Below are 22,728 nucleotides of genomic sequence, written 5' to 3'. Positions count from 1 at the left end.
CTCCTCCCATTACGTGTCTCTCGGAGCCCCTCCCCCCTGCGAGTCTGAGGGGTGACCACTTCCATCAGGACCCCCCACCCCACCCCCCCTGCAATAGTTGGCCATGATGATGCCGGCCTGATCTGAAAGCACTCAGCCTCTTCCAGTCTGAGAACTTGCTTCCTGACGCGTCGCGTCCCAAAAAGCCAGTTCTCAGACGTCCAAAAGGGCGTTCAAGACCAAAACTCGACGAATCGGGAACATTTACGACCAAAACGACCAAAAACCAACCAAACAAACACGCGAGTGCTTGTGAAACGAACAGCCGTCCACTGAGAGTCAGGTTGTGTTTGAGGCACCATATTGGCTAACGCTGATATTCCCATGATACCTCAGTGTTGCTATGGTAAAGTCCCTCCTGCGTCCTCCACGCCTCTGAAGAACAGCTGCTGTTTACCCACAGCTCCCCGCCACTCTGCCCGCTGCTCCTCCTGGATAATCTTCCCCCTTTCTGTTGCAGATTTTGAGGCACTGCTGCCAAACAGTTTTGAGTCTGAAGGACATGTGTTCATTGCTCCCAGGTAGCCGTGAGTGTGCCCGCGCTTCATGTCCTTGACCATCACCTGTCTAACGCCATTTGTGACGTGCAGTTCTACTGTGATGATCTCATTCCTGCTTTTATTGTGCGTGATGTGTTCACTTGCAGTCGTTTTTTATCAAAGCGGTGAATGCTGCAGGAGTGTTTGTGCTGAAACCGTTGCCCCATTTTTCTGTTAGATTCATGTGTTTAAGGGGTCCTGTTAGCTTCTTTACTGCGACGCAGGGTTTACGTGTGTGTGTGTGTGTGTGTGTGTGTGATGGTACATCGCATGCTGTTTGTCGTGTCGCATTTAGCTGCAGCCTGAACTCTAAACTAATAAAATCGCCCCTTCCCTGGGATGCGCCCTCGTCCTGACGGACAGCCGTCCCGGCTAATCGGCTTCATGCCGTGCATGCTGCGCACGATAACATCAGGCGACACGAGCAGTGTGCTGCACATGTGCCGTGTCCCTCCATGAGGGGAGAGTGAGATGGTTTTGTAAATGTGGCATGACGGCGGGTTATTTATTTATTTATTTATTTCCCTTCTTAAAATGGCTTTTCCTCTTCTTCAGGGAGTACTGCAACGATCTGGAACTGTCCAACAACAACACCGAGTTCCTGCTCAACTTTATTGCCCTCATGGAGAAGGTGACGCCGGACTCCAAACAATGTGAGTGAGAGCTCTAAAATTAGATGTATGTGCGTTTTTGTTGTTTTTTTTAAACTCTTGGGGTTATGAAGGTGTTTTTTTAAAAAGTTCTAGTCACATTACAGTAGTTCATGTTGGCATCAGAACCACCCTGGGGGTTCTTTTCCTATCTTTGTTCAAAGCTGAGAACATACAGGAACCTTTCAAAGACGCAATCATTTCCCCTCTAAAGTAAAACATGGCTCTCGCTCTAATATATTCTAACTTTGGTTTGTATGTTTATCTACGTGTTTTTGTTAGAATCGATAGAATGTCCGTAAAATTAGCACGATGCCGCGTGGGTAAATTAGCTTGTCGGTCTCAGGTAGTCAGAACATTCATACGTTGGTTGATGTAATTATGCCTGGAAAGACTGTGACTGTTCCATTTACCAGCGCTCCATCTGTTGCCATAGCGACGCAACGCTAGTATAGTCAACACACCTCCATCGACATAAAGACAGAACTCCACACATGAGTAAATAAAGAGCTGCTTTAGCTCAGAAACTGTTCTGGATCCATTCCTGATGTTCACTGCCGTCGCCGTTTGGGTTCCGGTACCGGTATTATGACAAACTCAAGCTCTGATGTTGGTCCTGTGTGGGTCGCTAAAACTCATGTGATCCTCGTGGACGCCATTTTGTAATGGGTGTTTGTTGCTCCTGCTCAGGTGACAGTCTGCTCCTGCACAACCTGATCCTGGACACTGGCATCATCCAGCAGCTCGTGGATAAAGTGTGGAAGAATAAAGACCTGAACACGTGAGCGTGAACTCTCCGCCCGCTCGGAAGCCCGTTTTTAGGTCGAATCCCATTCAGATGGTTTCCCCCTCTGATGTTTAGATATGGATTCCTGGCCGTGTTCGCCGCCACAGATGGAGGAATAACGAGGGTGTTCCCGAACAAGTAGGTGGATCTTGAGTGGGTTTTCCGAGGAGGAGGAGGAGGTATGGAGGTTTGTGGAGCTGCCATGTCTCTGCTCTCAGGGCTGCAGAAACCTGGGAGGAGGACCCGGAACCGTTCAACGCCAGCTTTTACCGCCGCAGTCTCGACAACAAGGGCTACATATTCCGAGCGCCGTACCGGTCAGGTGAGGGACGCCCTCGCTGTCGGCTCGCGCGTCTCCCGCTGGCTTGTTCTTCATTTTGCTTTGCTCCTAAAGCCAGAGACGATTTCCTGAGCCCGGAGAACGACACCATAGGGATCCTGGTCAGCACGGCGGTGGAGATCGCTGTCGGGGGGAAGACCATCAAACCCGCAGGTGGGCTCCCGGGGGAGGGGGCGGCGTCCTGACAGGGGGAGATTTTGACATCTTTGCGTTCACTTCACTGCTCTCAGTGGTCGGGGTGAAGCTGGACCTCGAGGCTTGGACGGATAAGTTCAAGATTCTTGCTAGCAACCACACTGACCGCCACACGTCCAACACGGTAAGCTTGTCTTATAAGGGCCGACCTCGTCGGCGCCGTAGCACCGTCTGACTGTGGCTCCTGTGCAACAGTGCGGTCCCAACCGAGGCTGCGAGATGGACTGTGAAGCCAACAGCGATGTAAGCACGCACGACGCGCCCCTCCATCCTCGTTCCTCTGCCCACGTTCTCTCGCTCACTCCCGCCTCTCTGTGCAGGAACTGCTCTGCTACCTAATCGACGACGGCGGATTCCTGATCATGTCCAATCAGAAGGACGACTGGAACAAGGTGAGGACCGCGTGTCTTCACGCCACCGGTTCATTCTGTGGGCTCACCGAGTCTCGGCGTCTGGCAGGTGGGGATGTTCTTCAGCGACGTGGAGCCCTACCTGATGTTCGCCCTCTACAACAACTCCTTCTACAACATGAAACAGTCGTACGACTACCAGTCCGTGTGCGAGCGGCTGCCCAACAGCGAGGCAGGATCGGCGCCCAGGGGAGTGTTTGTGGTGAGACGGAACACTGCTGGCGGGGAGCGCCGGGATTTACGGCGGCGACTGTGCTGACCTGTCGTTTCTCTCCGCAGCCCACGATTGCAGACTTCGTGAACCTGGCATGGTGGACTTCAGCGGCCGCCTGGTGAGAGGAAAACAATCAGAACTGCTCCGTCACAACATCAATGGACGATGAAGCCGATTTTTTATTTTTTTTATTTACTAATTTTCTAAAAACACCCGGTGTTTATCCAGAACACAGTTCTTAAACGGCTGTTGCAAACCACACTTCCTGTCTCCACAGGTCTTTGTTCCAGCAGTTTATATATGGACTCGCTTATCAAAGCTGGTTCATCAGAGGTGGGTCCAAATGATGCATGTTGGAATGCTAACTTGCTAAATGCTAAAACTTCAGTTGCCTAAATTTCAGCCGTTGGATTCGATCATTGAGTTTTAAAGGCGCCGTTTTCACCCTGCTCCTCTGTGGCGTCTGCAGATGAGGCGCGTGCAGAAGGGTTCGACTCCAAAGAGAGGAGCTGTGTAATGATCCAGACCCAGTACTACTTGAGCAACCTCAGCAGCTCCTACAACATACTGCAGGACTGCGGCAACTGCTCCAGGTCTGTAAACAAGCGGCGTGCACGGCGCACAGGCGCCACGGGATCATTAAACAAGACCGGCTCCTCGTGCTGGTGGTGCTAATAAGCTCTGCCGATGACTAAAACGGCCACACGATGGGTTCTGTTACGGCGAGCTAAGAGACGGGGCCGCTGACTGGGCTGTCTCCGTCTGCAGGTTGATTCACGCCAAGAGGATAAACAACACCAACTTGCTGTTTGTGGTAGCGGAGAAGATGCCGTGCAGCGTCTGCGAGATAGAGCGGCTCTCCCAGGAGGAGGAGGAGTGTATCCTTTCTGTCTCATCCGCCTCCTTATTTAGACACGTTTCAGCATTCACAGGTGAGCCGGTCCCAAACGGCAGCACATGAGCGGTTCGCGTCCCTTAACGGAGTCCGTTTGCAGACAAGGAAGACAACCCGTGTGAAGAGATGGCGGTGCCGCGCTACCGCAAAGGCCCCTCCACCTGCTTCGACAATAACCTCTCGGTAAGAGGAGAGACGAGCCGCCAGAACAATTAAGCGGGGCTTGGTCATTTTGCTCTGATAACCGTGCGACGCCGCGCTCACGCGCCTGTTTCCTCCGCAGGAGAACACGTCAGACTGCGGACGAGGTCACTCCTTCCGCCCGTCTCTGCGCGCTTTACTGCTGCTCCAGCTGCTCCTCCTGTATCCGGCCCTCAGCCCCCTCCTTCACTCCATACTCAAATAAATGCATTTGCCGTCACTTAGCCCCTCCCCCTTTGACCCCCTCCAACCCGCTCCCCTTCCCCCGGTGGTCTCCACGCCCCCTTAACCCCTCCCCCTGATATAGGCATAAGTAATAGTGGGACTTTTTGCATCACAGCGAGTCAGAAGGGCCGGGCCGCCCACGCTCGCTCCAGTTCGCGCTCATCTGCCAGAGGGGCGGCCGGCGCCTGCATCATCAGAGGCCACGCTAGAAAAGAGAATTTTTAAAAAGTAGGTGGGAAAGGGCATGCAGATGTCCTCGCCAGAGTCGCCCCCCCCACAAACACACACACATCTCACACAGACGGGTGAGAAGAAGTGGCTCCCCTCCTCCTCCTCCTCCTCCCCCTCCTCCCCCAGCATCCCGCCGCTCTAACGCACGCCTCTCACAGGAGGCCGCGCGGCATCCAGCCAGTCAAAGCCACCGTAGAAGAAAACATTTTAAAAAATAATAATAATAACTGTAGAGTCTACAAAATGTGGAAGTGAAAAAAAAATCAGCAGTGACGAGTATTCCAAACATTACCGTATGCTTAGTTTATGATTTAAAACAGGAAGCCCTTTGGTGTAAACTTAAATCCATTTATGCACTATATCTACTTGCCAAAATGAGATAGACTGTCGTGTGGTCTTATTTTTATAGCCAAAACGTGAAGACATGAATAAACCAGAGGGTGGGGAGAACTCCAATGCTGATTCCTTCGTTGCGGCGTCTGATGCTCTTGAAGAAGGAAGGGGGGGGGGGTTGGAATTTCTCCAAATCAGGCTGCAGGAGGAGAATCAGTGTTGGCGCGTGCGCGACGTCTCCACCGGCTCCTCTTTAGGACCGGCGAACCGTTCTGACCTCTACGTTCAAGGACGGCGCCCCTGTGCTCGGACGCGAAGGCTCGCCTCTGCCAGTCCTCGCAAGGCTCCTCCGGTTACCTCTGACGGTGTCCGGCCACCACCGGATCTCACGCTTCTCTCTCGTTTTCTTTTTTTTTTCCAGGTGAGTGTGAGTGTGTGTGTGTGTGTGTGGGGGGGGTGGGGTCATATTAGAAGCATCACTCGCTGCTTGGGGGCAGAGGGCTCATGCCTCTGACACACGCTCAGAAGAGGCAACTAGACGTGGCCATGCCGTACAAGTCGTCGTGTGGTTGTGAGTCGTCGCCGTCCATCCTCAAATTCCTGCCGTGCGTGAGTCCGTCAGGCTCCCACGTTTAGGGGCCGCTCGGTTTTCTTGTGCCTTGATGCACTTTTCTTTTTCTTTGGACCACAATGGCTGTATGTATGTACAATACGGAGAGCGAGGGCAGCAGCTGCGTCAGGCCTCGCTAGCGCGTTAGAATCTGCCGGCTGTAGAAGCAGCTTCACCCGCGTCAGCTTCAAGTATTCGCCCTCTTCATGGACCCATGCAGGAGTCACTGTATGGTTCCTTTACTCAGCCGTCTATAGAGCTGATGTATGTCAGTATACAGCCGCACCACCGGCCACCGAGGCCACTTGACTGCTCCCATCCTGTCCGAATGGTGTGTGTGTGTGTGTGTGTACGATCTGTTCCAGCCCTCGGATGAATGTCCTTGGTGATGTGCGGGCAGTCGTGGGTTTTTCCTACCGTTCCCTTGTCGCCGTGGACAAAACCTGGTGTCACCGTGGAGGCAAAAAAAAGAATATTTAAAGGGTGGCAGAGAGCAGAGGTGTCCTAAAGAATGTGTACTTCATCAGGGGTTTTTTCCAATTTTTTCGCTTCAGATAGTTAACAAAGCCTCTTTTAATGCCTTAGTGTTGCACAGTTTGACGTTATAATACCCCCCCCCCCACACACACACACGCACACACACACCCATCCATCTGCAGTATTACCTGTGTTGACTATCGTGAGCTTTGGTTTTGTTTCACGTCTCAGAATGATTCTGGTGTATTGATGCCTGTTCAATTAAAGGCGGGAGTCTCCGTTCTGTGCCATTAATTCTGTAACCCCCCCCCCCCCGCTCGGCTCTGTATGCATTCACACACACGCCACACGTAGGCCGAGAGCTTCTGCACACAGACACACCTCTGAGCAAACATGTCAAAGTATGTATTCATGTTCAGCACCAGGCAGAAAGAAGCCAAGGATGTCACTTCCCAGGTTTGTTTGTTTTTTGGGCTTTGGAATGTCGGAGGCAAGTTTAGGTTTGCCCTTCTGCCCCAGAAGGTCATGTGACGTTTGTGCATTCTCGCTAATGGAAAAAGCTCACTGGCGTGGGGACGCGCGTCTGATTTTTGTGGTTTGACGAATTTACTTTTGCCAAAAAAAAGAAGAAAAAAGCAAATTCTAGCAGCCTGGGGAAAGAGAGAGGGGACGCATCCTTGGAGCCACAAGGGGCCCCCTCTTGACCCCTGGCTGCAGCCGTCTCGGTGCGTCTCTTTGGAAAGAACCGTGTGTATGTGATTCTGTAGTCTGTAGTCTGGTGCTCTGTGACCATGTTTGACAAGTGTGGAGAAAAAAAAAAAAAAGCAGCAACATTTAGAGGAAAAAAATGAAATCCGTCGAATTTTACGTGACGCTGAAAAAGAATCTCTATATATAGGAAAACAGCACTGTCGGTAAGTTTGAGATCTGAAGTCCAGATGTTTTGAATTTGCTCTTAGATTGTTATTTTTTTGTACGCGCGAGTGTGAATGTTGGTGCGCGTGGGTGGTTTAGTTCCTTCTTTTCTGGGCACTGGTCCATGTCGCTCCATTCTTTTGTACAGATAAAGCTTAAAAAAAAAGAGGGCAAAATTTGTAAAATATTGTGTCTGTGACTCCTTGTAAAATATTTTCAAATTGTTTATTACAGAGAATCAGTTATTAAATAATGTTCATATTTTTCACTTCATTCTGGCTTGTGGTGTTTTTTTGCTTTGGTTTCAGAGATTCATTTGGTTAAAGTCTACAAAAAATGCTTAAAACTCCTAGATGAGTAGAAGAAATTTAAGATTTTAAGAGTAAGTGAATTTTAAACTTAAACTTTAAACTTAAAACAAATGTGATATTTTTCCCCTCACTGTACTCATTATCTTTAGTTCAGATATTTGCAAAGTGATTAAACGTGGTTCTCTGTGATTGATCTGTGGAAGATCAAAGGTCAACGCTCTCAAAATCCAGTCGACAAAATTGAATCAGCTCTCGATTTATCATCCACATTCCTTGTGAATTTGATTAAAATCCGCTTTTGAGTTATTTTGCCAACAGTCAGACAGATAAACACCTGCCGTCACGTCACCTCCATAGCAGAGATACTAACTATAATCATTTAAAAACAGATTCAACGCACACAGGTGGAAAACAGCTGCGGGAACATCCACTTTGTTCCTCAACGGCCACCGTAGGAGTTGAAAACGGGTGACCTGTTCTTGCAATATGACTTTCTGCCTCTTGGTGTCACTAAAACTAATCCAACGGACCCTTAAATGTTGTATACATTTCAACAGCATCTGCTGTGGTGAATGTTTAACACAACTGTTACGTGTAATATATTTACTGTAGTTGGGTGAAGATTCAGTGGGATGGAAACAATGATTAGAAATGTGTTATTAAATCCTCTGATTACAACTTGTACATGTTTACACTCAATCAATGTGAAATATCTTTACAAAAAGGCTTCATAAATGACAAATTCTCTACATACAAGTAAATACTGTTAATCACACAGACGTAAGTTATTAGAATGAAGTAAGTGTGAATCTGGCGTCGTGATCGCACGTCTTGATTTCAAATCCATGGTGTCGTGGTGCCACTTTCACAGCGTGTGCAGGAAGTCCGTGAGAGCTCTGTGCCAGGTGTCCGGGTCGTCCAGGTAACACGGGTGTCCCGCGCCCCTCATCACCACCACTCTGTGATTGGACAGGTTGCTGAGGTTCCTGAGAGACACCTCTCCCAGCTGGGCGTCCTGGTCCCCGTAAACGATCAGGGAGGGGACCTGGAGGGGACACAGGACAAAGAAAATGTACTGGCTTGGACTGGAGATGTCAAATACTTCAGCTCAAGCCTCTGTGGGACCGGTTGCAGCTTCCGCCGCCGTTAGAGGGGTAATGAGAGGATTAGAATGAGATCGAGGTGGAAAACACTGAAATTGTGACGTCGAGGCTGCAAAGGAGCACCCTTTTCTGAGCAATCTGGCGCACCAACGGCCCCCTTCTGTGGTTCTTTTTAAAGCAAACGTGAATAATACAGCACAAAAATACTCCTCAGGTCGTGTTTTTCAGTCAATTTCACGCACATGTTGATTAAACTAATTGGCCTATTTTTAACTAGCGGAACCATTTTAATAGAGAATTGCTGCTTTTTTCCCTTTGATACTTTGGCCAAATGTCCAATGAAGCACTTGCTCACATTTTTTGCATCAACTATTTATATATTTATATATATTTCCCCAGCACCAACCCAGCTCCTCTACCCCAACATGCCTGAGTCGATGTTATAGTTTGACTTTTTATTTTGTAAAGAAAAAAAGCCATGACCTCAGGAAGATCCTCCTGTGGTTTCCTGGAATACTTTTCGGGTCTGAAAATGTATTGGGTTGTGCAGAAGCAGTACCTTTATGCTCTGGTACTGCTCCGCCGTGAATTTGTCGGTGCAGATGGGAGCCACGGGGACGTAGGCTCGGACCAGGTTCTGGTGCTGGTGGAGGAACGGGAGGGAGTACATCCCACTGAGGGACGGGCTGATCACCACCACAGGGAGCAGGCCCAGGCGCTCGCACACCTCCTTCAGGAAACCCGCAGGGGCCAGTTCGCCGACGGCTGCCGGCGCCTCAGCGGATCTCGACTGACCCAGTCCTGCGGACGTTTAATCCACAGCGGAACGTGTGAGAGGATGCAGGTGAGGACAGATCCCAATAACATGAAAACTACAGGTTACCTTTCGGCTCCTGGGTGTAAAAATGTGACAGAAGCTGACCAGAATTATAGAGTAATCAAGTAATTAAAATTTCTAAGGGCCTCACCCGGCAGGTCGATGGCGAGGGCCCGGCATCCCGCTTTGGCCAGAGTGTCCAGGGTGCCGATGCTGAGCCAGTTCTCGGAGGAGAAACGAATGCCGTGAAGGAGCAAAACCGAGGCCTTCACGGCCCCTGTGGCAGGTTCACTCAGTCTGTAGAAGAGCGGCGCGTTGCAGCTGTCCAGCTGCACGGTCCCCTCTGACATCCTCACAGCAGACATTCTGAAAACAGCAAAGGAAACGCTCGACTTTAACTTTAACTGCGGGTAAATAGTAAAGCAATGTGTACACTGTTGTTGTCCACATCTTTAAACTTCAGTATTCTGAATTGTCTTTGCAAATCTAAAGATCTTTAAATCTTTAATTACAAAATTACAGAGGTAACATTGACACACAAGTTTGGTCAATTTTGTACATAGCTAATTGCTAAAGACCTGCAGCAATGTTTTACATTTACAGCTTATAAAAATCCACGCACTTGTATGTTTGATAACGCCATCTCAAGTAATATAATGCAACAGTTTTGCAAAGGTTTTTCACTCTTTTTACAACACTGTTTGGTTCAGAGACACACAAAAGGATGAAGGTGTGTGCAAAGTTGACAGATCTGTCCAAAGTCCACGTCGCTGCAGATCTTTCTAATATTGTAATTATCACGGTTAGTTCTCCAAACTTCGACTTTGCCTTCGTGAAATGTGCACTCTGTCACAAACTACGTGGACTCTTCTTACCTGACACCTCCCCGATCGTTCTTTTTTTTGCAAAACAAAGCAGAACGGACAGTTTACTTTGCGCTCAGCAACCAGCTGAACGCTTTTCCGGAAAAAAGGGTAGTAATAAGAGAGCGTGGTTCCCTCTAGCGACACTCAGCGGCCACCGGGAGAACTGCAGTCGTTTCGATTGTACGTAGCCTGCTGAGTCTATTTAACATCCGCGTCTCCAAATGTTTATTACTTCTTCGAAGAGGCTCTCTTCAGTTTATTGTTAAATATTTTATTTTTAAAAAGTACACACACGTGTGATCAAGCCCATCGTGATTAATGATTAATGCATGTATTGATTGGTGTTTTGGGGACAAGGGCCTCTGTTTGAGTAAGGACGCTCTGTTTCGTGATTGGATGGTCACGTTTTACATATTCCCCTTTTTGTCTGCACTATGTAACTACCTACCGAACGTCCTGGTGTGCGTAGGTTTTTTTTTTGTGTGTGTGTTTTTTCCTTCCTCGCTGTCAGCTCGACCAGTGGTCGAATGTTTAAACCCACACATTTCGTCAGAGGAAGGAGAAATCTCAGTCCGAATCTCAACCAGCCTTGCAAACGGGTCTTTGGCGTCCGCAGCACGTAAACAATGAAACTGCTGCTGCCCTTTCTTCTCCTGACACTCAAACCGAGCTCTGGTAAGAACTTTATCTAAAGAACTGCATTCTTCTGGAAGCCACTGTTGAATTTATCTTGAAATTTATTTGACTGTTGTGTTTTGGGTTGGTTTGTTTGGTTTTTAATTGCTGGGCTTTAAAAGAACTCAGCCAATCAGCTATTTTTAATGCTGCCAGTTATTTTTGTTGGTGCTGTGTAAATATCTGTGAGGATCGTACAAGAGTAAGAGCGGCATGCTCTGGAGACCTTGGCCAAAGGTTATATGTGTGCAGTAGGTTTGTGCCAAGCTGGTACCAAACCTGGACTCAACTTACAATGTATATTTTTGTTGTTTTGCTGTAAATAAACAGGCTATCACAGTCCACTCAACGACTTCCAGCGCTCTGAGGGCAGGGAGCTGGTTCCCACCTCGTGGAACACGGCCCGAGTGTCACTGCTGTACAGCTTGACCCTGGAGGACTGTGCCCAGCGCTGCTCCAAGTCTCTGGACTGCAGGTATCCAGGCTTTGGCACCTTTCACTGCCAGCTATTTCTAGGAAAACAGCAAAAGGCTGCACGTGTGGCGTTGCTACAGTTACAGCTACAGCCGTCGCTTTAAAGTTCACCTCCGCTGAAAATTCTTTCCTCGCTAAGACGTCAAAATCGTGGCCGACCTCACAGGAAGAGGTCAAACCGCTGGGGTGTGATGCTTGATTCTCCTTGGAACCGCTCCTGCGTCCAGGGTGATTAAGCAAAAGTGACACCTTTGAGTGAAATCTGATGCGAATGAGCTCTTTTAGGGAATTTCTGGGTGATTCTTCGTTGTTTCCACGTGTGTCGAGGTGGTCTGGGACACTTACACCCACATAATGGCGAGAAGAGAACAGATGGACAATGGCACAACAGTCACGTCCAAACACTCACGCTGGTTACGCACGCTTGAAATCGATGTTCCTCCGGTTACTGGGAGGGCATCAGGGTTCTGCGTTCAAAGAGGCGACTCTGTTTTTGACAAACACAGCCAACAATAGCTCGCAGCAGAAGCAAACTCAGGGATGGAGACGATCTTTGAAACATTCACAAAAGCACCGCAGGACTCCAGTGCTGCTTTTCTTCTTTTAATTATGACGCGGCTTGATGACAGGGCTGCAATTATGGCGTGATGATCCGTCGTTTTGAGAATGAAGATTAGAGACGGGTGCCGTGTTGCTGTGATGTCTCACAGTCGGCGTGTGAGCGGGAGGTAACGTGCGTGCAGCAGTGGTTTGCTGCAACACTCCCGTGAGAAGCTGTTACACAGAGGGAAGCTGAGGGAGATCATGGTGGCAGGAGAGGAATCGTGATGAAAGGAAGTAAATATCCAGGGGCAAGAAGTAGGTAAATAGCTACAAAATGAATATTGTGATCAAAGTTGTGGTTTTCCAGGAAAATATGACATTTTGCTGGTCTGTAAGGATTGTTTGGTCTGGAAAAACAAAACCAATCTTTTGTGAGGAAAATTGTCATTTTATTGTCCTGGGCACAGTCAGAAAACAGGTACAATGAAATTCTTACTTTGCTTTTCACCCCGAATACCAAGACAATTAAAATATGTAGAAGATGTAACTATTCAACGGGGGTCATTGCAAGAAAATGAGGTAACTTAAAATACAAACTGTGATTGAGTAAATGAATCCAGTCAAGTCAAATATACATCAACGTGTGGGAATATCTGTCAGTGAGTTACAGCTGCACAACTGTGCAATCATGTACAATCATTTAATTAAAACAATACCACCGGTGAAAACGGTGTAAATAGATGGTGTGGTCGGTGTTCCAGGCTCCCGTCGGCTGTTGAGGAGGCTGACGGCCGATGCCACCACAACAAGGAGGGTCTGAATCTGGTGGTCCTGCCTGTCAGACTCCCCGTCTACTGCCTTTGATAATGGCGGAAGCGCTCCTCTGGCCTCCCTTATCAAGGACCCAAACACCCCCAACACGGGCTGTTCATGTTGGATAATGAAAGGGGGAGGTACAACAACGGCTAACGGTCCAAATGGAACCACATCAAAACCACAGATCTCCTCTCTGCACTGATGGCTGACGGCTCTAAACTCTTTTTAAAGTAAAAGCTTTAAAAAACTGAAGTCAGAGGTGACGAGAGAAAAACCTGATTGTTATAGATTTGCTTCCATCAGCTCATCAATCTGTATTTGCAACCCAGAAAAAAGGTGCTCTGCGTGAAAGGAAACCCGGGTTTCGTGTTCTCAGATCAAGCCTTGACAAAGGTTTCACTTCCCCACCAGAGCGTTCAACTATGAGACGCGTCCGATCGTCACCTGTAAACATCTGCCCTGGGTGGGGAACCGGAGCAACGCAGAGGTGAAGAGGAACGTCAACTGCGACCTCTATGAGAAGAAAGGTGAGAGTGGCGTGATTTCACAAAGACAGGTGCAACACTCCGGGCCAGGAGGTGACTTGGGTTCTTTTTAATGTGCAGTCTATGTCAGAAAGTGCATCGTGGGTAAAGGGGAAGACTACCGGGGGAAAGTTTCCACCACGAGGAGCGGGCTCACCTGCCAGCAGTGGTGGTCCAAGTTTCCCCATGATCACAGGTGAGATGTTCGGCAGAGCCGAAATCGTCTGACTCGGCGTTACCTCCTGGGAATCGGAGTAATCCAGCTTTCCCTCAGGTGGACTCCCTCAAGCACCAACGGTCTGGAGTTGAACTACTGCAGGAACCCAGATGGGGATCGTATCGGCCCCTGGTGTTACACCACCGACCCAGAGCGACGCTACGAAAGCTGCAACATCCCCCAGTGCAAAGATGGTACGTCCCAAAGTACCTACCTCGTAACATTAGTTGGTACCAATTAAAGGGCAGTGGGGGGAAAGTGCACAGCTGTCATTTCCGGTTGTTGTTTGCGCGCAGGTTCTGAGGTCACTGCTTCTCCGATTGCATTATTCCTCATTCCGATTTGCTTCTTAGGCACAAAAAATTTGCAATTTCACCATTTTTCAACTTTCTCAATATCCTGCCGATTAGCTAAGATTGTCACTTTGGTAAACAGGCTGCGCTTAACGTCATTTCTTCAGAAATGTGTATCCGGTGGGGTTGCCTGAAGCAGGAAAGAGCCCCAATTCCAAATTCCAATCCAACTGGTTTAAACTAGGATGTTGTTCCTGTCTAAGACGCCACTTTTTGTGATCTAAGCGTCGACTCCTGGTCCAGCCTGACAGCATCGGTGTTGTGTTTACAGAGGTGTGCATCACGTGTAACGGCGAGGAATACCGGGGCCAGGTGGACCACACCGTGAGCAACAGAGAGTGTCAGAGATGGGACCAGCAGCACCCCCACCAGCATATCTACCAGCCTGAGAAGTATGAGCCTTTTCATGCTTCACCAACATCTCCCTGATGAAGTCCTGACAAATTAACCCGAATTCCCACCGGAACCTGTCGGCAGATATCCCGATAAGAGCCTAGATGACAACTACTGCCGGAACCCCGACGCCTCCCCGGTACCCTGGTGCTACACCACAGATCCTCAGGTGGAGAGGGAGAACTGTGAGATCAGGAAGTGCAGTAAGCCTGTTTTGATCTTGTTCTAAAGGTCTCATTAAGTCTCTGTCATTGAGTTTTATCAGATCACCTTTTCAGTGCTTGTGCGAAGTATTTCCCAACAGTGGGATTCTTAAAAACACCTCAATGTTTTTGTGTGATTTAAGAACAACAAGGTCTGAAGCGAGTAAATCTGCACTTTTACACGGGTTAGTTCAGTTATTTTCAGTTTCTTAGCATATAAACATCCCAGATATGCATCAAACTTCTTGGATGTTCTTTTTATAGTGTGTCATGAGTAGCAATCATACCCAACTCGAGCACAGGCGTCGGACTCAAAGCAAAGTAAATAAGTAAAACCAAACAGGACCGCTGTGGTTTCCCCAGGATTTCAACATTTGGTTGCGCAAGATGAGCCTGGTAACGGTGGCACTTCCAGCGTGGCTGGAGGCGGATCCGCTATAATAGACCGCCATCTGGTGGCGCCATCCAATAAAGACGCTCCAAAGCAGAGCGGTCGAGCAAAAACCGTCAACCTGCTGATTCTAGCACACAAACGTCTCATCCGAAATAATTCTGGAAAGACTCTGCACGCGCCCAACTACAGAAGATGGCCGCCTGATTCAGCGAGGGGGTAAAAACAGAACGAGGGCGCCCTTTCTGCTGCAACATAAAGCACGAGTTCCTCTCTCCCCTCCGGTGGCCAGGGGTCCCGCTCACATTAATATTAACCGTATTAACTAACCTCCTCTGATCTCCCCTCAGCGGAGGCGCAGGTGGAGAAACGCCAGCGCTCCAGCTTCACCACCCACTGTTTCCGAGGCCGCGGGGAGGATTACCGTGGGAAAGTAAACGAGACGCCGTCGGGCATCCCCTGTCAGCGCTGGGACGCCCAGTACCCTCACGAGCATCCCTTCTACCCAAACACGTACGAGTGCAAGTGAGTACTTCACGCGCAGACATTAACCTGATCTGGTCCCTGACGGGCGGAGGGTCGGTGATCGATGGTCGGCGGCGCCGCGTCCGCTGCACAGAGAGGCAACTGTGTCACGCAGACGCGAGGGGAATATTAAACCCGGGGGCCGTGCCATCATCAGTCATCGTGCCAAGAGCCATTAGGGGCGTCTCGCTCATCTGCTTTTGAGGGGGATCGCCAGTGCTAGGGAGGTGTGACGGGGGTCAGTTGGTACCCAGACCCCGGCGGGTGTGCTAGTTACACAGAACCACGTTGTCAATGTTAACGACAGTTGAGTTGGGACATTGGTTTGTTTGTGGAGCTGCTTGCACAGGACACGAGACATTTGTCCAGGAGGACATTTGAAGCGGCTGCAACAGGGATGAGCCACTCATGTGTAGAAATACCTGAATGGTTGGGGACCAGACTATTTATAGGTGTCCAAACATGCCGGAGCCCGATTGGTTTGTCTGATCAGCGTCGGCGATGTCTGTCAGCTCTGTCGCCATGGAAATAGGTCAGGAGTCATTGACGCACGGAGGAAAAAAAGACACGGCAGCAGGACGCACACCGTGCATTCCATTTGTTGAAGTATAGACAGTTTTTTTAAGTGCAGAAGGATCTGCTGGATCGAAGAAAACATGTCAGCATCAGCTCAATTGAATGTTTTTTTCCGAGTTCCAACTCATGTACTAATGGCTGTAAATGACTGAGTTTACACTAAATGAAACAGACAATCAGCAGTTTGCAGCCCATTCTTACCCATAATGCCCTGGGCATTACTGACTTTGGTTACAGTATATTTTGGTTTTAACCTAAAAAAGGGGAGAAACAAAAAGTATGCACAATGGAAAAAATAGGGAATACAGGTGACAGTTTTCTCATTGTTGCTTTGAAACCTTTAATTGCCTTAAAACCACCAGAATATTACATTGATGGACCTGTTTTTGGTGCAGGGGTTTGGAGGAGAACTACTGCCGTAACCCAGACGGCTCAGAAGCTCCCTGGTGCTTCACCTCCGTACCTGAGATGAGGACCGCTCTCTGCTTACAGATCAAACGCTGCGCGGACGACATCGAGGCTGAAGGTAAAAGATGTTTGAGCAAAGACATAAAAGTAGCAAGATTATGGTGACACCAGGACTATGAGGTAATGCCCTGAGGAGGGTATGGAGCTGCCTTTAAGGCTTTAAAGAAATGTTTTAATTCCGTTTCCAGTCTTTAAGTCTTAACATGGATATACAGTATGCCTACATTTAACATAAATATGTGGTTTAACTGCATACTGAGGCAAAACCACATTACTCAGTTCCTCAAACTGGGGAGAGAAAACCCTCCGCCTGCGACCTCCCTGACCTCGCTGGTAGCCGTGCAAGAGTTTCAGCGTTGAATCCAATTATTACAGCTTCATTACAGCCTTCACAGCGTGCCAGCAGCCATCAGGATCACTGTCACGATGATAATGTCTGTTTCCCAGATTGCTACCAGGAAAATGGAAAGAACTATCGCGGCACGGTGCGGAAAACCCGGAAGGGGATCACCTGTCAGAAGTGGAACGTTAACACTCCTCACCGGACAAAGTACGGTGACACTTGATGTTGCTATTTTGCAGTTCTGGGGACACCTCTGAGGCTAAGCAGATAAGACTGCGTGACTTAAAAAATGGACTGTCCGCACACACTTCATTGTCCCGTGTTGCAATGCGTGAAAAATTACATTTCTCACAGCTGGAAGTAAATGAGCTAAAGATCCAGAGACACGCTGCCCGTAACCGAGGCTTTGTCTTTGGAGTTAGAGTGCAGAAAGCACCAGAAAGCAAAGGGCATCTGTGCCCACCGCCTGTGTTTGTAACATTTATGAGAGGCTTAGTTCCTGAAAAGGATCTGTGGGATTTTCCAGGATAAACCCAAGGACGCATCCTGAGGCCAATCTGACAGAGAACTACTGTCGCAATCCAGATGGGGACCAGCACGGGCCCTGGTGCTACACCACTGACCCCAAAACCGAGTTTGACTACTGCGCCATCAAACAATGCGGTATGTAACCGGGCCCTTTTTGTCCGTTTTAAGCGGGTCACTGCTGTTTAATACAGTGTGTGGTCACACCCCTGACTGAGGCTGACAGCCAGCTAATCGATTCATCTCTGTTTCACCACAGCTGGAGAGAAGGTGCCCATGAATGAACCAGTAGGTTAGTTTCTGAACTAATCAAATCAGACGAAATGGCAGTCGCTGATGACCTTTTGTGTGTCGCCACGCAATAAAACACCGCCATTGTATGTGTGTGCGTGCGTGTGTATGCAGAGAAGGTGGAGTTCAATGAATGTGGGAAAAGAGAGGACCGCTTCCAACCCACCAGGTTGCGCATCGTTAATGGGATTCCTGGGAACTCGCCGTGGACAGTGAGCCTCAGGGACAGGTGTGTTTGGCATCTGGTGGTGTGTGAGCCGGACACGAGCGGGTGTGTGACCTCTGACCCTTCCTGCGCAGGAAGGGAAACCATTTCTGTGGAGGATCCATGGTGAACTCCAGATGGGTGATCAGCACCAAGCAGTGTTTCTCCTCCTGGTGAGCTTTAACACTTTATAAGGTGCAGCTCACCTGCATGACAAGTACATTTAAACTGACGCTTAAATTATTGTGGCTGATTGTTGGTAGAACGAATCCCCTCGAAGCACCAGAGGCTGCCACTTCTCAGCTCTTGCTAGTTTTGTTAGTCATGCTAAGAGCTAAACACAATACTGTGCTTTGATCTTTGTTTTGTGATTCAAACTTATGCTTCTACGTTTATTATTTGATGTAATTCACTGGAAATTGTCAACATGGGATTTGTATAAAAAAGAAAACCGGCAGATAGATGGATGGTAATTTAATATGTGATTTATTACCAAATACCTTTTAATCGTGATGCCAAACACACGTCATCAGTCATCTTTATTTGATGTTTTATCAGTATTACCTCTCAAAAGCAGACTAGACAGTTCAGCTATTACAAAATTGGTAATGACAAATTATTTATACAAGCGGAGTCTCCTTTGACTGAAGCGCTACATGTTCACAGCTACGTGGACCTGCCGGGTTACTCAGCCATGATGGGAACGCTGTTCCGTGACCCAAAAGAAGGCGAACCGGGTGTGCAAACCATCCCCCTCACCAAGATCGTCTGCGGACCCTCAGAATCTCAGCTGGTCATGCTGCAACTGGAATAGTGTGTACTCCCTCCAACTCTCTCTCCCCCACCCCCCCTTCACACACACACACACACACACACACACAGAAAGACATACTAACATGACCTTGACTCTCTTCTCCAGCCCTGCAGAGTTTAATGAGCGTGTCTCCCAGATCTGCCTCCCCCCTGAGCGTTACATTGTACCAGAGGGGACGACCTGTGAGATCGCAGGATGGGGTGAGACAAGAGGCAAGTCTGAACCTTGAAGACACCATAACTCAGTGGAAAATCTCCTTCCTTTATGATATTTAATAACCGAGGACATCTCCGGAACTTTGTATTTTTGTCTCCCTGCTCTGCTGTCTCCGCTTCGCCCCTTATTTTACACTGATTCCACTTCCTTTTTTTTTAAGGGACCGGAGACGAGACCGTCCTCAACGTGGCCCACGTACCGGTTCTTGGTAACAAGGAGTGCAACAAGTACTTCAGAGGCCGCGTCCGCTCAAACGAGATGTGCACGAGCTCCTTCCAGGGCGGGGTGGGCGCCTGTGAGGTGAGAGGACTTTATTTTATCAATCATTGCTCACGGTGATCAGGAACCAGAGCAGAGAGAGTGGAAAACGGGGCAGTCACCATGGCAACCATACAGCAGTTACTCTCCTGTCTGTCAGTTGCAGCCATGTGCAGCGCCGCTAAAGAATAGTAGATGTTTGGGGAACCGAACGCGCTTTCATTCTTGTTGAGAATGTTGTTATGGCACTTGATGTCTATATGCTAAATATACGGTACAGCCCAGCATAGCAGCCGTAACATCAGCGCGGCGCCCCGTGATTTAACCCCCATTTTGTACGTAACGAAACTGCGGTTTCAGTAAAGCCGATCTACTTCCAATTATTCTCCCGTTGCACATTCCTCCGCAAACGCCGAGAATTAAGAGTTTAAATAATCCCGTTTGGGATCACGTTACGTAAAGAACATACGGCTATTTATAAGTTGCCATAAATCAAAGACATTTACCATGTGCATAATGGGGGGGGGGGGGGCTGGACAATACGTGACTGCAAGATGTTTCCAGCCTCGCCAGTGACAGTCAGTCATAACAGAGACAAATAATGACTCCAGATTGTTGTTCCTGTGCGGCTGCAGAGAGACTACGGCGGCCCTCTGGCGTGTCAGAACAGGGACTGCTGGGTACTGGAGGGCGTGATCATACCCATGAGGCGCTGCGGACACCCGGGGCAGCCCAACATCTTCATCCGGGTGTCCGCCTATGTGGACTGGATCAAAAAGGTCATGGAGATGGCGTAGAGGCGCCCCAGAGACTCTTCATGTTCAACTTTTACATGCTTCTTTTAAATACAGTAATAACACGCTGATCTTTTATGTTATTATGCAGTTAAACCAGCATAAGAAGAGCATTTTTCCTTGTGTTTATAAAAAAAAAAAATACATTTCAGTACGTGTGCTTGTATCCGCTTTGCTGGCATTTATTATTTAGTCAATTGAAAGAAGAAGCTTTTGAGCACATCTGTTGTTGTACATAATCACATAAATCTGACCAAAACAACAAGAAAGTGAAATCTTTTGTCTAAATATCAAAGAAGCTGCAGAGAAAGCTCAATATCCTTCTAATTAAATGCACAGTGCTTAAATAGAATTGACAAATATTGGGAAATTAATGCAAACAGTAGCTCCTCAAGAGCGTGTTGGGGGGGGGGGGCGTTACAGTGCACCACTTCCTAACATCCCCTGGAAATGCGCCCCCATCCCACAAAACTTTACACCTCCCCTCCTCTCCCTGCCAGTGAATGGAGCTCTGGAATACCTTCGTTGCCCCCAGCCTCTAAAGAAATCCCTCCTCTGCCTGTCTTTTGATGCCTGCCCCCACCTCCAAAGACATGCCTTTGTGCCTTATGCAGAACTGTATGCGCTGCACATTCTTTCTAGTTCTATAGGAGGATTTTTGTAACCCGGTCCTGATGAGCCCACGGAATTCAGCTTAAATAAACCTCAAGATCAGAGTCCAAAACCCAAGTTCAGACGCACCAGCCTGCAGAGGGCCTCTAAAGTCACTCTTTCTCTCCCATACATACGTTCCCTGAATGCAGTCGTACATGCGTGCATGCATACTTTCCCTCTTGTGCGGACCCTCCCCCCCCTCTCCCTGTCTTATTCCCTGTTCTGTCTCTGTTTGTGTCTCTTGGAAGTTTTCATGCAAATATTTCCCTGCCTGTGCTGCCTAATCAGAAGATAATGCTGCCCGGACGAGTGAGATATGTACCGGACTGAGCTGTGGAACTCCCCTCCCCTTTGGTTTTAAAGCGAAATGCATGGTCTTTAAAGATGAGTCTTTTCACTTTCATGGAGTAATAGTTGTAATAGATGACTAATCCCATTCATAGACGACTGCCGGTAAATGTCGCTCTATCAAATCTGACTGAAAGGTTGAATCTACGGTAACAAAACTGCTGTGTCCCAGCATCCGTCTGGCCTGGAAGGCTGTTGCCCGCGGCTCAGACGCTTCCATCTGTATCGACCGTCTGGAGCGGTTACCTTGTGGTTAAAGCTGAGGCGAGTGTGAGAAACCAGACAGCTAAAATCCAAAACGAGAGGCCGTCTGGCTGTTTGGGGCCGTCAACAGTCCACCTGGATGGAACTGCTCCCTTCTGAGGGCACCGGCCTCGCGTCCCTGCTGTTTATCTGCCACTGAACCAGAATCAGCCTTGATTTCCCCTCCAGCAAGTGCACGTCACACCGCTGCCCTACACTTTTCTTTTTCTTTTTTTTTTTCCCCCTGCCAGAAACCCCCTCTGACACATCACACAGTATGATTTCTCTCTGTGTAGGTGGGGATCAAGCAGCAGGGAGAGTGAAACCTCTGCTCGGACCCCCCCCTCCAGCACCCAGAACACCGTTTGGGAACCCCGGAACCTCGCTCCTGTCTGATGCCCGACTACCCCCACCCCCCCACCCCACCCCAGCCTTCCAGCTCCCCCTCAAGTGGGTGGTCCCGACGAGTCTGTCGGGGGCGGGGCCCGCTCTTCCGTCCCTCCTCCCCCTCGCTGTTTCTTGAAACATGCTTTAATAGACAAAGTATGCAATGCATACTGCTCAAGCTACAACCCCCAATTATACTGCAACTGGGGTATTCGTGACTGGACGTCTGGGGGGGATCACACACATTTCCGATTAGAGGAGGAGAAGGAGGAGGGGAGGGAGGGAAAGGGAGGGAGGGAGAGAGCGAGCGAGAGAGAGTTTACCCTTTCATACCAGCCAATGAGACGGTCGATACACTAACATTTTCAAAGTTGTGCAGGAGCACTAAGTGGGGAAGACTGTGAAGTTCCAGGTAAAAGTGCAGCTCAGCTCAGAGGTAAGTGGAAGCCGCCGCTCCGCAGCCGCCGCCGCGCTCGCCGCCCGCATTACAGGATCCGAACATGGAGCCTGTGGCCCGAATGCATGTATGTATAGGCTAGCCCCTGTACGTAAAGCCTGGGCTGAAAGGAGAGCTTTTGCACCTGTGTTTCTGGCCTTTGTCCTTCGTGCTAAAGTTTCTGCAGCCCCCGCAGACCCTCGGCTCATTTACCCCCGCGGACCTGCTATCACCGCAAAGAAAAAAAAAATCATAGTTTTTTAACGCCGATTGCGCAACGGATGGAAGCGGTGGGATGTTGTGTGGTGAGAGAGCAATTTCCAGGCGTTTTAACACCGCTGGCCTCGGCTGTTGTTTTGCTCTTGGATGTTTTTCCCCCTGCATGTGCCAATCAGGCGATTAAAAGTCCGGAAGGTTTGCGGCAACCTACAGCCCCCTTTTTAAAGGCTGCACGAGAATGTGTGTGTTTTCTGTCTTTTCTTTCTTTCTTTCTTTTTTTTTTTTTTTTTTTTACAGTCTCCAATTGCCGCCCATATGTAAAAAGTACATTCAGTCCCGGAATTGAGTGCCAAAGACGGCCGAGCTGCAGCGGAGGGTCCGCCGCCGCTGCGGGACGACCTGGCCACGCACGTCCCGCTGCTTCCGAACGCGTTTTAAAGCGACGTCCTGCGTCTCCGTTTGGCTTTTAAATCGGTTCTGCGAGGACGTCGATCTCTCGCATTACTCCGACTTCCTGCTTCGGTGCGGCCGTTGTTGATAGGCTGTGTTGGCAATTAGCGTTTGGCACATTCCTCCCAGGGCGGGATGGCCCGGGGACCCGCCGGAACCGGGTTCGAGTCGACCCGGTTGGGTTTAACTGTCACCGCGGAGATGAAATATCACAGCGCAAAATCAGGTG

The 22,728-nt window shown here is 49.0% G+C and overlaps 3 protein-coding genes across 8 annotated transcripts in view; 2 read left to right on the top strand and 1 right to left on the bottom strand.

Annotated features, from left to right (window-relative positions):
* cacna2d2a (calcium channel, voltage-dependent, alpha 2/delta subunit 2a) overlaps positions 1 to 7,334 on the top strand; it is a 79,751-nt gene extending 72,417 nt beyond the window's left edge. For 4 of the 5 annotated variants that reach the window (XM_029827049.1, XM_011613965.2, XM_029827048.1 and 1 more), the window contains 16 exons: positions 500 to 560; positions 1,134 to 1,231; positions 1,919 to 2,009; positions 2,091 to 2,153; positions 2,234 to 2,337; positions 2,410 to 2,508; positions 2,586 to 2,674; positions 2,746 to 2,793; positions 2,871 to 2,942; positions 3,010 to 3,162; positions 3,240 to 3,292; positions 3,452 to 3,507; positions 3,644 to 3,767; positions 3,943 to 4,052; positions 4,170 to 4,252; positions 4,353 to 7,334. In XM_029827049.1, the coding sequence (XP_029682909.1) occupies positions 500 to 560; positions 1,134 to 1,231; positions 1,919 to 2,009; positions 2,091 to 2,153; positions 2,234 to 2,337; positions 2,410 to 2,508; positions 2,586 to 2,674; positions 2,746 to 2,793; positions 2,871 to 2,942; positions 3,010 to 3,162; positions 3,240 to 3,292; positions 3,452 to 3,507; positions 3,644 to 3,767; positions 3,943 to 4,052; positions 4,170 to 4,252; positions 4,353 to 4,475 (1,427 nt within the window). In that variant the 3' untranslated portion in view covers positions 4,476 to 7,334. Of the gene's footprint in view, positions 1 to 499; positions 561 to 1,133; positions 1,232 to 1,918; positions 2,010 to 2,090; positions 2,154 to 2,233; positions 2,338 to 2,409; positions 2,509 to 2,585; positions 2,675 to 2,745; positions 2,794 to 2,870; positions 2,943 to 3,009; positions 3,163 to 3,239; positions 3,293 to 3,451; positions 3,508 to 3,643; positions 3,768 to 3,942; positions 4,053 to 4,169; positions 4,253 to 4,352 lie in introns of those variants that run through there. The other variant, XR_003886069.1, reaches the window with a different exon arrangement.
* A 626-nt stretch (positions 7,335 to 7,960) lies between these two features.
* On the bottom strand, positions 7,961 to 10,301 carry abhd14b (abhydrolase domain containing 14B). The gene is made up of 4 exons (XM_003973329.3): positions 10,168 to 10,301; positions 9,444 to 9,658; positions 9,035 to 9,276; positions 7,961 to 8,417 (listed from the first exon to the last, which is right to left on the bottom strand). The coding sequence occupies exons 2-4, from the start codon at positions 9,655 to 9,657 to the stop codon at positions 8,238 to 8,240; spliced, it is 636 nt and encodes a 211-aa protein (XP_003973378.1). The 5' UTR covers position 9,658; positions 10,168 to 10,301; the 3' UTR covers positions 7,961 to 8,237.
* Positions 10,302 to 10,605: 304 nt separating this feature from the next.
* On the top strand, positions 10,606 to 20,024 carry mst1 (macrophage stimulating 1). 2 transcript variants are annotated; one of them, XM_029827052.1, is made up of 18 exons: positions 10,606 to 10,833; positions 11,164 to 11,308; positions 13,078 to 13,193; positions 13,272 to 13,386; positions 13,465 to 13,601; positions 14,032 to 14,152; positions 14,238 to 14,356; positions 15,098 to 15,272; positions 16,244 to 16,374; positions 16,764 to 16,866; positions 17,186 to 17,322; positions 17,444 to 17,476; positions 17,590 to 17,704; positions 17,776 to 17,853; positions 18,347 to 18,493; positions 18,600 to 18,706; positions 18,871 to 19,010; positions 19,580 to 20,024. In XM_029827052.1, exons 1-18 carry the CDS (start codon positions 10,785 to 10,787, stop codon positions 19,763 to 19,765), a joined length of 2,154 nt encoding a protein of 717 aa, XP_029682912.1. In that variant the 5' UTR covers positions 10,606 to 10,784; the 3' UTR covers positions 19,766 to 20,024. The 2 variants fall into 2 exon arrangements, with proteins under 2 accessions (XP_029682912.1, XP_003973430.1); XM_003973381.3 differs by having other exon boundaries at positions 10,609 to 10,833; positions 19,604 to 20,024.
* Positions 20,025 to 22,728: the final 2,704 nt, after the last annotated feature.

The sequence above is a fragment of the Takifugu rubripes genome, chromosome 19, assembly GCF_901000725.2.
Source record: "Takifugu rubripes chromosome 19, fTakRub1.2, whole genome shotgun sequence".
Lineage (NCBI taxonomy): Eukaryota > Metazoa > Chordata > Actinopteri > Tetraodontiformes > Tetraodontidae > Takifugu > Takifugu rubripes.
The sequence above is the reverse complement of the archived record's forward strand: the minus strand, read 5'-3'. Positions and strand labels throughout refer to the sequence as shown.